At 39.9% G+C, this 13,338-nt stretch overlaps 1 protein-coding gene across 5 annotated transcripts in view; it reads right to left on the reverse strand.

The window, feature by feature from the left end:
* Positions 1-13,338, reverse strand: part of Nr2c2 (nuclear receptor subfamily 2 group C member 2) — a 78,319-nt gene that overhangs the window by 28,436 nt on the left and 36,545 nt on the right. For all 5 annotated transcript variants that reach the window (XM_021164250.3, XM_021164251.3, XM_029478885.2 and 2 more), the window contains 3 exons: positions 12,868-12,907; positions 12,073-12,183; positions 2,027-2,227 (listed from right to left, as the gene is read on the reverse strand). In XM_021164250.3, coding sequence (XP_021019909.2) covers positions 2,027-2,227; positions 12,073-12,144 — 273 coding nt within the window. In that variant the 5' untranslated portion in view covers positions 12,145-12,183; positions 12,868-12,907. The remainder of the gene's footprint in view (positions 1-2,026; positions 2,228-12,072; positions 12,184-12,867; positions 12,908-13,338) is intronic.

Raw genomic sequence — 13,338 nt, forward strand, 5'->3', positions numbered from 1 at the left:
CAAGCTAAGAAATTTTAAAGAATGGTTATTTTTAAAATGTACTTAATTTGAGCACACAATAAACCTTCAAATGAATCTCACACGATGGGACCATATACAGAAATCAGGTAAAAATCACCTGTGAAATGACAACATCAGAAGCCAGTCTTTCACAAATCTGTGCTTTTTAACAAAATGGATAGTTGAACATCAAAAGATCAGAACACACTTTGGGAGAAGGAGAATAAGATAGATAATGCTGGTTAGCTGCACTGCTAGCTATCTCAGAGAACTTTCTGAAAGCAGAACACACTGGCTGTCTAAGTCTAGCTCATCAAGGGAAAAAGGAGGTTCTGAAGTTTCTCTCTATAGTAGAAAGAATGCTCCACACATCAGTAATAGCCAAACAGTGGGACTAACCAGGTGTCAGCCAATAGATGAAAGGATAAAAACAAGAGCTGGCAGATGGGTCAGTCAGTAAACACCTTGCTGTGTAAGCACAAGGCCAGTAAGACCTTGGATCACCAGGCTTACTGGTCAGGCAGGCAGCCTCTCCAAATTAGTTTTGAGAGACATATCAAAAAATAAGATGTAGAGCCAGCAAAAAGTCTCAGTGGGAAGAGGCACCTGCTGCTAAACCTGACAATCTGAGTTCAATCCCATGAACCCACATGCTGAGAGCCAACTCTTGTAAGATGCCCCCTGATCTCCACACATATGCTGTACCATGTATGCACTCATAGGTAAAATACAAAATATAAATTTGCCATATATATAATATAAAATGTCATAAATATATAAATGCATCAAAAATATTTTAAACAGATATAGATTCTGAAGAGATGTCTTTGCAGTTAAGAGTTTATAATGTTCTTGTGGAAGACTCAAATTCAGTTCTCAGCACTCAAATTTGGGAAGTTCACAACTGCAACTGCTTGCAACTCTAACTCTAGGTGACTGGACACCTCTCAAGTTTCTACAAGCATCTAAACTTACTAAAAATATGCACTTGAACCCACCCCACACAAACACTCACATGGGTTGGAAATGGGTGAGGGGGAGCAGGAAATTGACAGAGGAGGGCTTGAGGGAAAGGGAATAGAACACTAACTTCTCCCATCTTTTCACTGTGGCTTATGTGTGAGAGCCCAAATAGGTACAGTGTTTCAGTTTGGGAAGATGAAAAGATTTACAGATGGGGCTACAAAAATGATTAAGATGGTAAATTTTACATTATGGACAATTCACAAATTAAAAAACAAAAATCAAGCCAGATATGGTGGCATATACCTTTAATCCCAGCATTCGGGAGGCAGAAACAGGCAGATCTCTGTGACTTTGAGGCCAACATGGTCTACATAGTGAGTTCCAAGACAGGAAGGGCTATATAAAAACCCTGTCTCAAATATAAGTTTAAAAAAATTTAACATAGACCGTGTCAAAACATACTTATTCCTGATTACTCTGGGGCGCTGGCATAGAGCCTCCAACCTTACAATTGGCCCTGCTTTGCCCTCAGCATCTTTATTTATTTGTTTATTCGTTTATTGTGGCTACCCTTATTGATTGAATGTGGCTGCTCCCAATCCCATCTTGCTCATCTTGCTCCTCCGTCTCAGAATAGAAATAGGTAAGACAGAGCAGGAGACAGAAGTACAGAATAGTTCCTGGAAAATATGTCAGATCAAAATGAAGAACTGGACTTAGGTTGGCCACCTACATGAGACTGAGGTAAGAGTGGTCAGCTCTAGAGGGTGCCTTAAAGATATCTGAGGCTAATGGTTTCCACCATATGGCCCTTTAAGAACAATTCTCCAGTGGCCTCACTATAACCTTGCCTATGCCAGTGTCTTTTCCTTGGATTAGCTTTTATCCCTTCTTACTGTTCCTGCTTGTCTTCTGGGTATGGCCATTCAATTTACTGGTTTTTAATTTAGCTAAGGCAGCAATCCCACCATGCTTGTAAATTCCCAAAGGCAAGGCAAAACTAAGCTGAGAACTGGTTCAGTATCTAGTCTAGAAACAACCACCTGTCAATGGGCCTTACCTGGATCCTGCCAGGGACAAGGTTGTCCGAGGTGGTGAATATGAGCTGCTTGGCACTGGATGTTTCCGGAGAAGCCAGGATCACCTTCCCAGTTCCAGCTCCATCTGGGCTGGTTAGGATGAACTGCTGCTTAGAGGATCCAGAAGCATCCACTGCGGTGACTATCTGGATCTTTTGTCCTGTCTGCTGGTCTGTTACAATCTACAAGATATAACATGGAAGCCCCTTTGCTTGGTGTGTCTTTAGACCTGTTTAGACCTGTCTGCACTTGCAGACAGTGCTTAGGAGGTGATCACTAGAATCGATGCTGGTCTAAGATATACTGCACCAGTTGTGATGGCTAATCTCTAACTGTCAACTTGACGGGATTTAGAAGCACTAAGGAAACACACATCTAGCTGTCTATGGGAGTCTTTCCAGAAAAATTCGACAATGTAGGGAAGACCCACCCTGAATGCAAGTGGTGCCATTCCATGAAATGGAACCCTGGACTGAATAGAATAAAAGGGAGAAAATGAGCTAAGCACCAGCAATCAATCTGTTCTGCTTCTGGACTGGATGCAATATGGCCTTCTGTTTCTGTTGCCATAATTACTTTAACTGGTATCTTATCAAAACAATAAGTAAGATAAATACATAGTGAACTTTTCAGAAATTATTTTTTCAAAAATTAGTTTTATTCTAGGATCCTTTCTTTAGTATTTTTAGAATTAAAAGGCCCTTTTTGAAGATAATCATAAAAATAGATAGGCTTAAACATTTTTTAAGAGGGGGTGGAGTGGATACTGGTGGGACATGCTTTTAATCCTAGCACTTGGGAGGGGGAGTCAGGCGATCCTGAGTTCAAGGCCAGCCTGGTCTATAAAGCTAGCTCCAGAATAGCCAGGGCTAAATACAGAAACCCTGTCTCAAAAAACAAAACAATAAAAAGCACCCCATCCTTTCAATAGTCAAAAAAGACAGCATTAACTCTTCAAAAATCTGGAGATGGTTGCTTTAAAGAAGTGATAGTTTTGAAGGGAAGATCCTGTAAGGAATCTGTCTTGGGTGGCTGAATTCACTTGGCTCTCCATTGTGATTCATCACCAACCCACTCCATTTTCTGAGTCTGAGATCTCTTAGAGGCTACATCTAACTTTACTGTTGTGTGGTCAGGCCAAAAGAGGCCTAGCACTTGGAGAGAAGATATTAAGACTGTGGAATGCAGTGACGCAGCAGAAGGCCTGACCCCAATTCCTTCAAAACTGAAAGTCTTTTCTTCCATGAACTCATAATTCTTTTCCCTCAGACTCTAAAGGGCTCGTACTACAGGTGTGCAACACCACATTGGGCTTTTATGTGCATATCATTTATTCTATGAGGAACACTAAGTAAACACAGAACATGACCTTGAGCTTGGTGTGTTGCACAAGTCGCATCATCCTTGACTAGTGTCCACAAAAGACCATGAAACAACAGAAGCAAGCTTAGAAATAGGTACAAGCATGCAGGGAGGCTAAGAAGAAGTTTTCTTAGACCCTGCAGCACCACAATTTTATTCATATGTCTAGCCTGAAACTGTTAAGTTGAAGTTGTAACGCTTGAGAAAGCTTATCCTGCAGTCTTTTTTTTTTTTTTTTTTTTGGTTTTTCGAGACAGGGTTTCTCTGTATAGCCCTTGCTGTCCTGGCACTCACTTTGTAGACCAGGCTGGCCTCGAACTCAGAAATCCGCCTGCCTCTGCCTCCCGAGTGCTGGGATTAAAGGCGTGCGCCACCACGCCCGGCTATCCTGCAGTCTTAAGAAGCTTATAGTAAGAGGCAAGTCCAGATTTCCCTACCGAACAAATGTCCATGCTCTCTGCTCACCAGTAAGAGACAAGTTGAGTGGGGGGGACTGAGAGGAGAGATCCAGTTCTCTGTGACTTTCTACCCATTCAAAGCTGATGGACACTTATTACACATTAGTAAAAGAGATGAGGTCAACTCATATTATATGTTTTTCTGCATACTTATTCCAGGGAATAAGGTGAAAGAAAGAAAAATGGGTAGAAAACTGCTTTTTTTGTTGTTGTTTTGTTTTTCGAGACGGTGTTTCTCTGTGTAGCCCTGGCTGTCCTGGAACTCACTTTGTAGACCAGGCTGGCCTTGAACTCAGAAATCTGCCTGCCTCTGCCTCCCAAGTGCTGGGATAAAGAAAACTGCCTTTTTAAATACAGTGTAGTGGAACTAAACTAATAAGGTGAGGTGACACAACACCACAGACTACAATGTTACTAAAGTGCACTTAAAAATGTTTTTCTTTTTTTGTAATGTATATTTCACTAACAATTATATATAATTTATAGGTCGTTTTAAAGTATTGAAATGTAAACACTAGAGCAACAACTGAAAGCACATAAATATCTATCATAACCAAGAAGAGGAACTTCTGGCAATTAACACAGAAATTACATGAAAGGGTGATAATAATCTTAAATTATTGATAATCACATAAGTGTGAATTTTTTCATATGCCAGTAAAAATACAGCAATTATTGCAACATATTTCATATATAAAGACACAGATGAAAAGACAAAAGATGTACCTTATACATAAAAATAAAAAGCAAAACAGAAAAACAGTAACAAAAAGATGGAGTAAACTACATTAATTTCAAACAAAATAAACTTCAAAACAAGGAAACAATTGGGCCCTATGAAAAAGGTATTACATAATGAGAATTGATTCTCAAAGAAAGGTGTAGTAATCCAAATTCATGTGCCCAAAACAAAGAAGCAAAATATATAAGGAATCTGGGGTTAGCATGTACAAAACCCTAGGTTACAGCATTAGGACCAAAACCCCAAATCAGTCAGGCAAATAAAACAAGGCAAAACCAGATAGAACTAGATGAAGGAACAAAGAACTCCATAGCTATGTTGGAGAGGTCAATGCCTTCCTGTAAGCACTAGCAAGCAGGCATCAAAGCTAGTAAGGAACAGCAGGCTCAGTAGTATGATCAGCTTGATATAAATGGCATTTATATGATAACCCCTCTACCACCCACAATACCTCAACTTCTCAAAATTGCTCAGGATAGTCACTAACAGAAACTACTTTCTGGCTCTTATAACGCATTGTAAAAGTTTGCAATGTGGAAAGCATATGAAGTATGTTCTCAAACTCAGTGAGACTGAAACAGAAATCATAACAATATACTTTTGAATAAAACATAGGCTGAAGACAAAGTCATGAGTGATCTTACCTTAGGCTAAGTGGGGCTTACAGCAGAAGTTTTGGCTAGTTATTTGGCAGTGACACCTAAAGCTATCTACTCAGCTAGAGCTAATACAAAAAGCTAGAGTAAACACCCCAAAGTCTAATTCTGCAGAATCCCAACATTTTCCATTAGGGAGATGAAGTACCATAAGAAACTACCACCAGAGCCTTGATTAAACCAGTATGATTCCCCACTTTACAGATGGTTTCCATACCTCTTCCTAAATACATAGTCGTCTTTCCTATAAGGCAGAACTCAGCTGAAGGACCATGGATACTTCAGTAGTTATGCCTTACCATATAATACTTTGTAACAAATTTAAATAATTTTAACAAAATTAGGTATCATTTTCAAAAGGTCTGTTGGTTGAAGATGAAGGGGAGTAAGAATAGAGGGAAGGATGAGGAAAACTACTTTTTTGTTCATAAAATATGAAAATATACACAAAACAATAGTTTATTATGTACATTTACATAAATATAAAAGCTACAGAGCACTGTCGTATCATTTAGCAAACTGACAGTTAAAAGTACAACATGATATTAAATATGGAGAAACAGATGCTTCCAGGATAGATTGGTGAAAACATAAATCAGTAAGCCTTCTTTAGGAACAGTGTGACAAAATGGAAATTCAACTAGTTGCACAATAGAAATAGGGGCATCTACTTTGCACTGTGCATGCCAGTTGGTTTTCTAACAACTTAACTCAAACCTAGACTTATCTAGGAAGATGAAAATCTTTTTTTTTCCTGTGTTCACAGTGTCTTTATTACTTTGTATCCTGAATTACACAACTCCATTTATTAAACTCATGAGGTCTGATTAAACCCTTAAAAATCTGTGCTTGCTCATTTGTCTTAGGGTTTTCCTGTTGTGAACAGACACCATGACCAAGGCAAGTCTTATAAAAAAAAAAAAACATTTACTTGGGGCTGGCTTACAGGTTCAGAGGTTCAGTCCATTATCATCAAGGTGGAAGCATGGCAGCATCCAGGTTGTCATGGCACAGGCAGAGCTGAGAGTTCTATGTCTTCATCCAAAGGCTGCCAGTGGAAGACTGACTTCCAGGCAACTGGGGTGAGAGTCTTAAGCCTACACCCACAGTGACACACCTACTCTAACCAGGTCACACCTATTCCAACAAGGCCACACCTTCAAATGGTGCCACTCCCTGGTCCAAAAATATACAAACCATCACATTCCACTCCCTGGCCCTCAGACTGGTTCAAAAACATGAGTCTATGGAGGCCATACTTAAACATAGCATAATGCAAAATGCATTCCAACTTTCAAAGTCCTCATAGTCTATAGCAGTCTCAACAACGTTAAAAGTCCAAAGTTCAAGGGCTCTTCTGAGATTCATCCAACTAATTAACTGTAATCTTCAAAGCAAGGCAGGAAACCAGCTGGGCAAACTCCAAACTCTGCATCTCAATGGCGGATGTCAAAGCAGTCTTCAGATCTCCATTCCTCTTTCATCTTTATTGACTGCAACAAACTGCTTTCTCCTGGGCTAGTTCCACTCCCTGTTAGCAGCTTTCCTCAGCATGTGTCCCATGGCTCTGGCATCTTTAACATCTTTGAGTCTCCAAGGCAATTTCAATGTTACAGCTTCTTGTTTCAGTGTCTGGGATTCCACTTGATATTTTGGACTCTTCCTAAGGGCTGGCATCACTTCTCCAGCTCTGCCCTCTGTAGCACTCTAAGCTCAGGTTGATCCACTCCACTATGGCTGCTGTTCTTGGTGATCATCCCATGGTACTGACATCTCCAATACACTGGGGTTTTCCACTCCAACTAGGCTTCACCAATAGCCTCTCATAGGCTCTCTTCATGGTGCCAAGCATCAAATCCTTTGCCTGACCCCTTCAGTCCAGGGCCATCAACTACAGCTGATGCTACACCTTCTCCAATGGCCTTCCATGACCTCTCACAGTGCGAAGCCTCAAATGTTTCTTCATAACACCTTCATGCCTTCAAAACCAGTACCACCTGGGTGACTCTTACACATTACCAAGTCCAGCTGCAGCACGAGGTACAACCTTGGCTATCTCTGGAACACAGCTTCTTTGTGCTCCCAGAAAACAACCCCCGGTTTCAACTCAGTGATGCTGTTCTCTTCTTAATCATTGCTAATGTCTTAGCTCCAGCTAACCAGCATCAATTGTCCCAGTAGTTCTTTCCATTCTTAACTCTAGAGCCAGAGCCACATGGCTGAAGCTGCCGAGTTCTGCTGCTTACAGGAACTAGAACATAATCCCCTTGTACTATTACATTATCACTGGCTTTATGTTTTCTAAATCCTTCACTGCCTAAGCTTGGCTATCGTGGTTCTTGCTCAGTAGATTGACCTTGAATGCAGAGATCAGCATGCCTGTCTCATGGGATTAAAGGTGTGTGCCACCAAGCCTGGATCTAAATTCAGCTGGGTAGGATCTTGCCCCAAGGTCCCACTCCCTTAATCTCCCTTAATTTCCTAGAACACAGGATTTTGCTCCATTTTACTTCCTGGTATACCTTTAATACTCAAACCATATATAATCCAAGTCTCTTCACCTTAGCCTCAGACAGACTTTTCAGACAAGGGCAAAAAGTAGCCACATTCTTCACCAAAATACCACAAAAACAGTCTTTATGCCACATACTGAAATTCTTCTCCTTTGAAATCTCTTGGGCCAGGTCAACACAGTCTTCCATATTCCTACTAGGATGACCCATTAAGCCCCATTTAAAGCATTCCACTGAGTTTCAAATCCAAAGTTCAAAAATACAGATTCTTTCAAATAAAAGCATGGACGGGCCTATCACAGCAATACCCCAGTCCGTGGTACCAACTTCTGTCTTAGTTACGGTTTTACTGCTGTGAACAGACACCATAAAAAACAACATTTAACTGGGGCTGGCTTACAGGTTCAGAGGTTCAGTCCATTACCATCAAGGTGGGAGCATGGCAATAAAAAGGCAGGCATGGCACAGGCAGAGCTGAGAGTTCTATGTCTTCATTCAAAGGCTGCTAGTGGAAGACTCAAAGATGAAAATCCTAATTGAGAAAATGTCTCTATAAGATTGGCTTGTAGACAAGACTATGGTATCTTTTCTTGATTAGTGATGTGAAAGGGTCTAGCCACCTCTGGGTAGGTGGTCCTGGGCTGTACAGGAAAGCAGGTTGAACAAGGCCATGGGAAGCAAGCCAGTGAGGAGTGTTCCTCCTTGATCTTTGCCTCTGGTAGGTTTGAATATGCTTGGTCCATGGGAGTGGCACTATTAGGAGGTGTGGCCTTATTGGAAGTGTGTCACTGTATAGGTGGGCTTAGGGGGGTTTTAGAGAAGATCAACATCATGTTTATCCTCTGCCCCTTGGTCTTTTTTTTTTTTTAATTTAAAAAATTTTTAAGTGTAGTTTGATATTGTCTTAATTAGGGTTCTCTTATAGTGATAGAACACACCATGACCAAAAGCAACTTGGGAAGGAAATGGCTTATACTTTCATGACAGTCCATCATCAAAGGAAGTCTGGGCAGTCAGTGTCTTAGGATTTTATTATTGTGAAGAGACACCATGACCAGATGGCTCAGACAGTGAAATGCTTCCAGTGCAAGCATGAGGACCTGAGGTCAGATCCCCAATACCTATGTAAAAGCTGGGCAAAGAATACCTATAACCACAGCACCAGAGAGTTAGGGAGTGGGGCCCAAGGCTTACTGGCCAGCTAAGCTGTCAAAATTGCAAGTTCCAGATTTTATGAGAGGTCTTGTCTCAAATTATAATGTAAAATTAAAAATAAAATTCCTTGAACTTTTTTTTTTAAAGAAGGAAGGGCTAGAAATGTGGCTCTGTTAAGAGTGCTTGCCCGACATGCACATGCTCCATATTTGATCCTCAAGCACCACAAAATCTGAGTGTGGTGGCACAGACCTGTAATTACATCACTCAGGAAGCACACAGATGTTTGAGGCCAACGTGGACAGGACAGACAAAAACACTCACAGAGTTCTACTGAGAAAGTCCTATTTCTACCCTGTGCCTTCTGTGCCTTGGTTGGTTGGGCTTTAGTACAGCATTCACATAGTACCTATCCAACCCCACAGGCAAGCCACAACTCTGAGTACCTAAGAGGGTCACTGTCCTATCACAAAGAGAAACAAACAGCAGAAAGTGGTGGACAAAAAAAGCACAAAACACAATGCTACTAGCAAGTGAGAAGCAGGTACAGAATGGCTGTAAGAGCCACAGTTTTTCTAGGGACTACAAGGAAGATTTCAAACTTTCAAAAAAAGGGTATTGCACAAAGTCCTTTCTAACAAAATTGTACATAAATTTCAATGTAATATAGTTGAATGATATATACGGAAATGTATTTCAGAAAAAAAACACTTAATAAAGTTACTCAATGATTACAATAATGCCTTCTTGAGAAGCAACAACTGAAAAAGGGAGAGATGGAGGACCATCCTAGGAGATCCTCAAAGCACACAGAATTCTCAGTCTACCACAGAAGGCAGACTGAGGCAGAAAACAAGGCAGAAAAATCGCACAATCACCTCCAAAATGGAACCAAATAGAGTACCTTTTGCCTTTTAACTTAACCTTTCTTTTCAACAGTGAGTTCCAGGACAGACAGGGCTATACAGAGAAACCCTGTCTCGAAAAAAAACAAGAAAAAAAAAAAAAAGTAAAAACTTGAACCTAATGTTTCCATTATCTCCACAGCTCTTGCCCTACATCTCTATCCCCAAAGCAGCAACTCTCAGCCTCAGCCCTTCCTCCACTGAGGGACTATGTTCCTCCTCTTCCTCTCCCTCCTCCTCCTCTTCTTCCCTAAAAAATCTTTGTGCCAGTTAGGGCCATACCATACAAAAAACACCAGCAAGGCTTCTGAACATCTATGCTAGCCTCCATGACAAGGGATGGTGTTTTGGGTTGCCTGGCACCTAATTACTATTGTTATAATTAGTAATGAATTCTAGCAGATCCCAGGAAAAAAAAAACCAAACACTTATAAAAAAAATCTCTGGAAATTGTGGAATGAGGATTATGTATTCTACAACGGCATGTTTTAGTACTAATATTTCTTATTATTACGACTATGTAAGAGAATGCCATCATTCTTAAGAAACCTGTATGACTGATCCAGTGAAAAGAAATGATGCCTGCCGTTAATGAGAAAATGAATACAAAATATATATACACACACATATATATATATATATATATATATATACACACACACACACATACACACACATATATATATATATATATACATGTATATATATACATATAACATTCAGAATTGGATAGCAAACAATTAGTGAATTTGAATAAAGGTTATAACAATTTTATGTGTTATTTTCTGTAAATTTGAAGCAGTATAAAAATAGGACATTAAAAGCTATAAGCACAAAACCAGGTATGTTGGCACGAGCCTATAATTAATTCCAGTACTGGGAATGTGGAGGCAGAAGAATCAGGAGTTCAAGGCCAACCTCAGCTACAGGAGAGCCTATTGCAAAACAAAAACACAAAAGCAAGCAAAACCTCTTACAGCACAACTGCTAGCATTTCCTGATACCCATCTGCAAGGCTGCAGACCTTACCACATTTCATCCTTCCTCACTCGTATATATCCACTGTGAAACCGTACAGAAGGTTTTGGAAATTCTCCCTAGGTCATAAGACTAGATCCTAGGTCTGTTTAATTCAGGCTAAACATTGTCTAATTTGACATCTTTCAGTCTTAGCCTTACTAGAGAAGCCACTATTTAGGTTCTAAGCACTGCTCTCATACACTAAAATACTAAAAATGCATTCTCTTTTCAGGCTCCAGGGGATGCAGTGTTCACTGACAAAGCATGACTAGGAATGAGGATGTCACTGAGGCCATCTGTATTAACTCTGAAAACAGAGAAATTATTTTACTTTTAAAAACAAAATCTTAAAAATGTTTTATCTTGTTTATCATTGTGAGTTAATACAGTGTGTGTGTGTGTGTGTGTATGTGTGTGTGTGTGTGTGTGTGTGAAGGTGCATACATGCCATGGTGTTCATGTAGAAATAAGAGGACAACTTTTAAGAATCTGTTCTTTCTTCCTTCCTGTGTTAGTTCAGGTTTCTTGGCAGGTGCTTTACCTGCAGATGTTTTTTTCTGTTGGTTCATCTCTGTTCATATGTTCTGATTTAGCTGGGTAATCAAACAGCAATGCATTATCCCTTTCTCCCAGCTTCTTGCTATAATCTCCAAAGTCTTTTTGTTCAAAAGAAGAGAAAAAATATTCAGTGGATTAAAGGCAGATTCACGGCCCTGCCCCTGCTTAAGTAATAGTTAATAATAATAATAGTAATAATAGTTACTATGCATGATAATACATATTAAATATGATTATGTATAAGATGCCTTTCTAAGCATTTTAAAAGCATTAATTTGCTGATTTAGGGCAAAAATCTACTATTATGTATATTTTCCAACTAGAAAAGTGAGGCATTAAAATTGTTAATTGCCCTGACTGAAAAATCTATTATGTGAGGGCATTGGATGTGACTACAAGCAAGGGTCCTTGATCCTAATGAAATATATACTGCCTCAATGTGGAAGCAAGTAAATAATAAAATGGTATGTCATCCAGTATTTTGAAGCAATAATTCATACTTCTGCTTTAAAAGTAACTTAAACTTTTACCTGCTGCTTTCAAAATGAATGAGCTCACACTGTACTTGATGTCAAGAGGTAAATACTCTATAGTGAATCTCTTAGGCAGGTTTGGTTTGGGGCAGAGTGAAGAAACCCAGTGGAACTGACATGAATACCTGAATGCGCTGAGGTGAGGCTACCGCAGAGTCGGTGGAAATTATCTGGATGCGCGGGGAGGGGCTGGTCATCCCTGGAGATTCCGGCCAAGAGGTCTGTGTACGTGGTACCTGTGGATGAGAACACGGGGTTTAGGAAGGCACTCAGTGATTTTCTAAGAACTACCCTTTTCCTTACACTTACTTACTTTCTTTCTTTCTTTCTTTCTTCTTTCTCTTTCTCAAAGGAAAGGTCTTATAAACTCCAGGCTGGCCTCTAACTATTGAACTACTGACCCTCCTGTTTCTACCTCCCAAGTACCAGGATTACAGGTGTGCACAACCATGCCTAGCAGGAGCATGCCTCTTGCTCTTGCTGTGTCCTTGAATGACCAACTTGACCACTGAGGTATCAACACAGGACAAAAAAGGAAATAGTGAGATACTGCCCATGATGGTCCTAAGAAAACACTATCTTAAAATAGCTGCTTCTGATGTTGAAAACACAAGGATAACCAAATCAGTTCTGCTTTCCATGACCTTTTAAAAAAGCTATCAGAATAATTTTTAAAAGAGATGTTCTTTGAAGTTTTTCCACTGTTTCCAAAGCCACCTGTAAGATTCTTTTTTTTTGTGATAACTTTTAATAGAAAGGCTTTCACAACACTGCAAGGGATGGATGACAAATGGAACCAGCACAGCCCTGAAAATTATTGGGAGCAGCATTTATGGAAGGGTTTGGCAGCCTCTTAGATTCAGGCAGAACCGAGTTGGGCAAAGTTCACCATGAACACAAGGGTCTCATACAATACCTACCAAAGGCGAGGATCAACGTGCTGAGTGGTCACCTGGGTACCTGAAGTAAGAAGACAGTATTTTCCTAGATTAAAAGTATATCATGAACCAATATCATACAAAGGTGGCATGTTTCCCACACCCTAAAATATATTTCCCTAATTTGTTCTGTGAGGCCAATATTGCTCAATACCTTATAAGCTGTCATGAAAATTATCTTATAAATATGGATCTAAAAACTCAACAAAAGAAAGCAAACTGAATTCAGGAACATGCCTAAGTGCAGCTTTCCTAAGGAATGCAAGTCTGGTTCAGGGCATGAAAATCACAGTTCAGCAAGAGCTGCAAGATCACTGCAATGGACAAAACAGACTGAAAGCACTTGACAAAATCTAACACCCTTTCATGCTTTAAAATAAAAAAACAAACAAATAAGCAAAAAGAACAAAAACCCAATGAAACGAGGAAAGCACTCAATCTGATAAAGGACAG

This window comes from Mus caroli, unplaced genomic scaffold (genome assembly GCF_978045245.1).
Source record: "Mus caroli unplaced genomic scaffold, Mus_caroli_1 scaffold_7, whole genome shotgun sequence".
Classification (NCBI taxonomy): domain Eukaryota; kingdom Metazoa; phylum Chordata; class Mammalia; order Rodentia; family Muridae; genus Mus; species Mus caroli.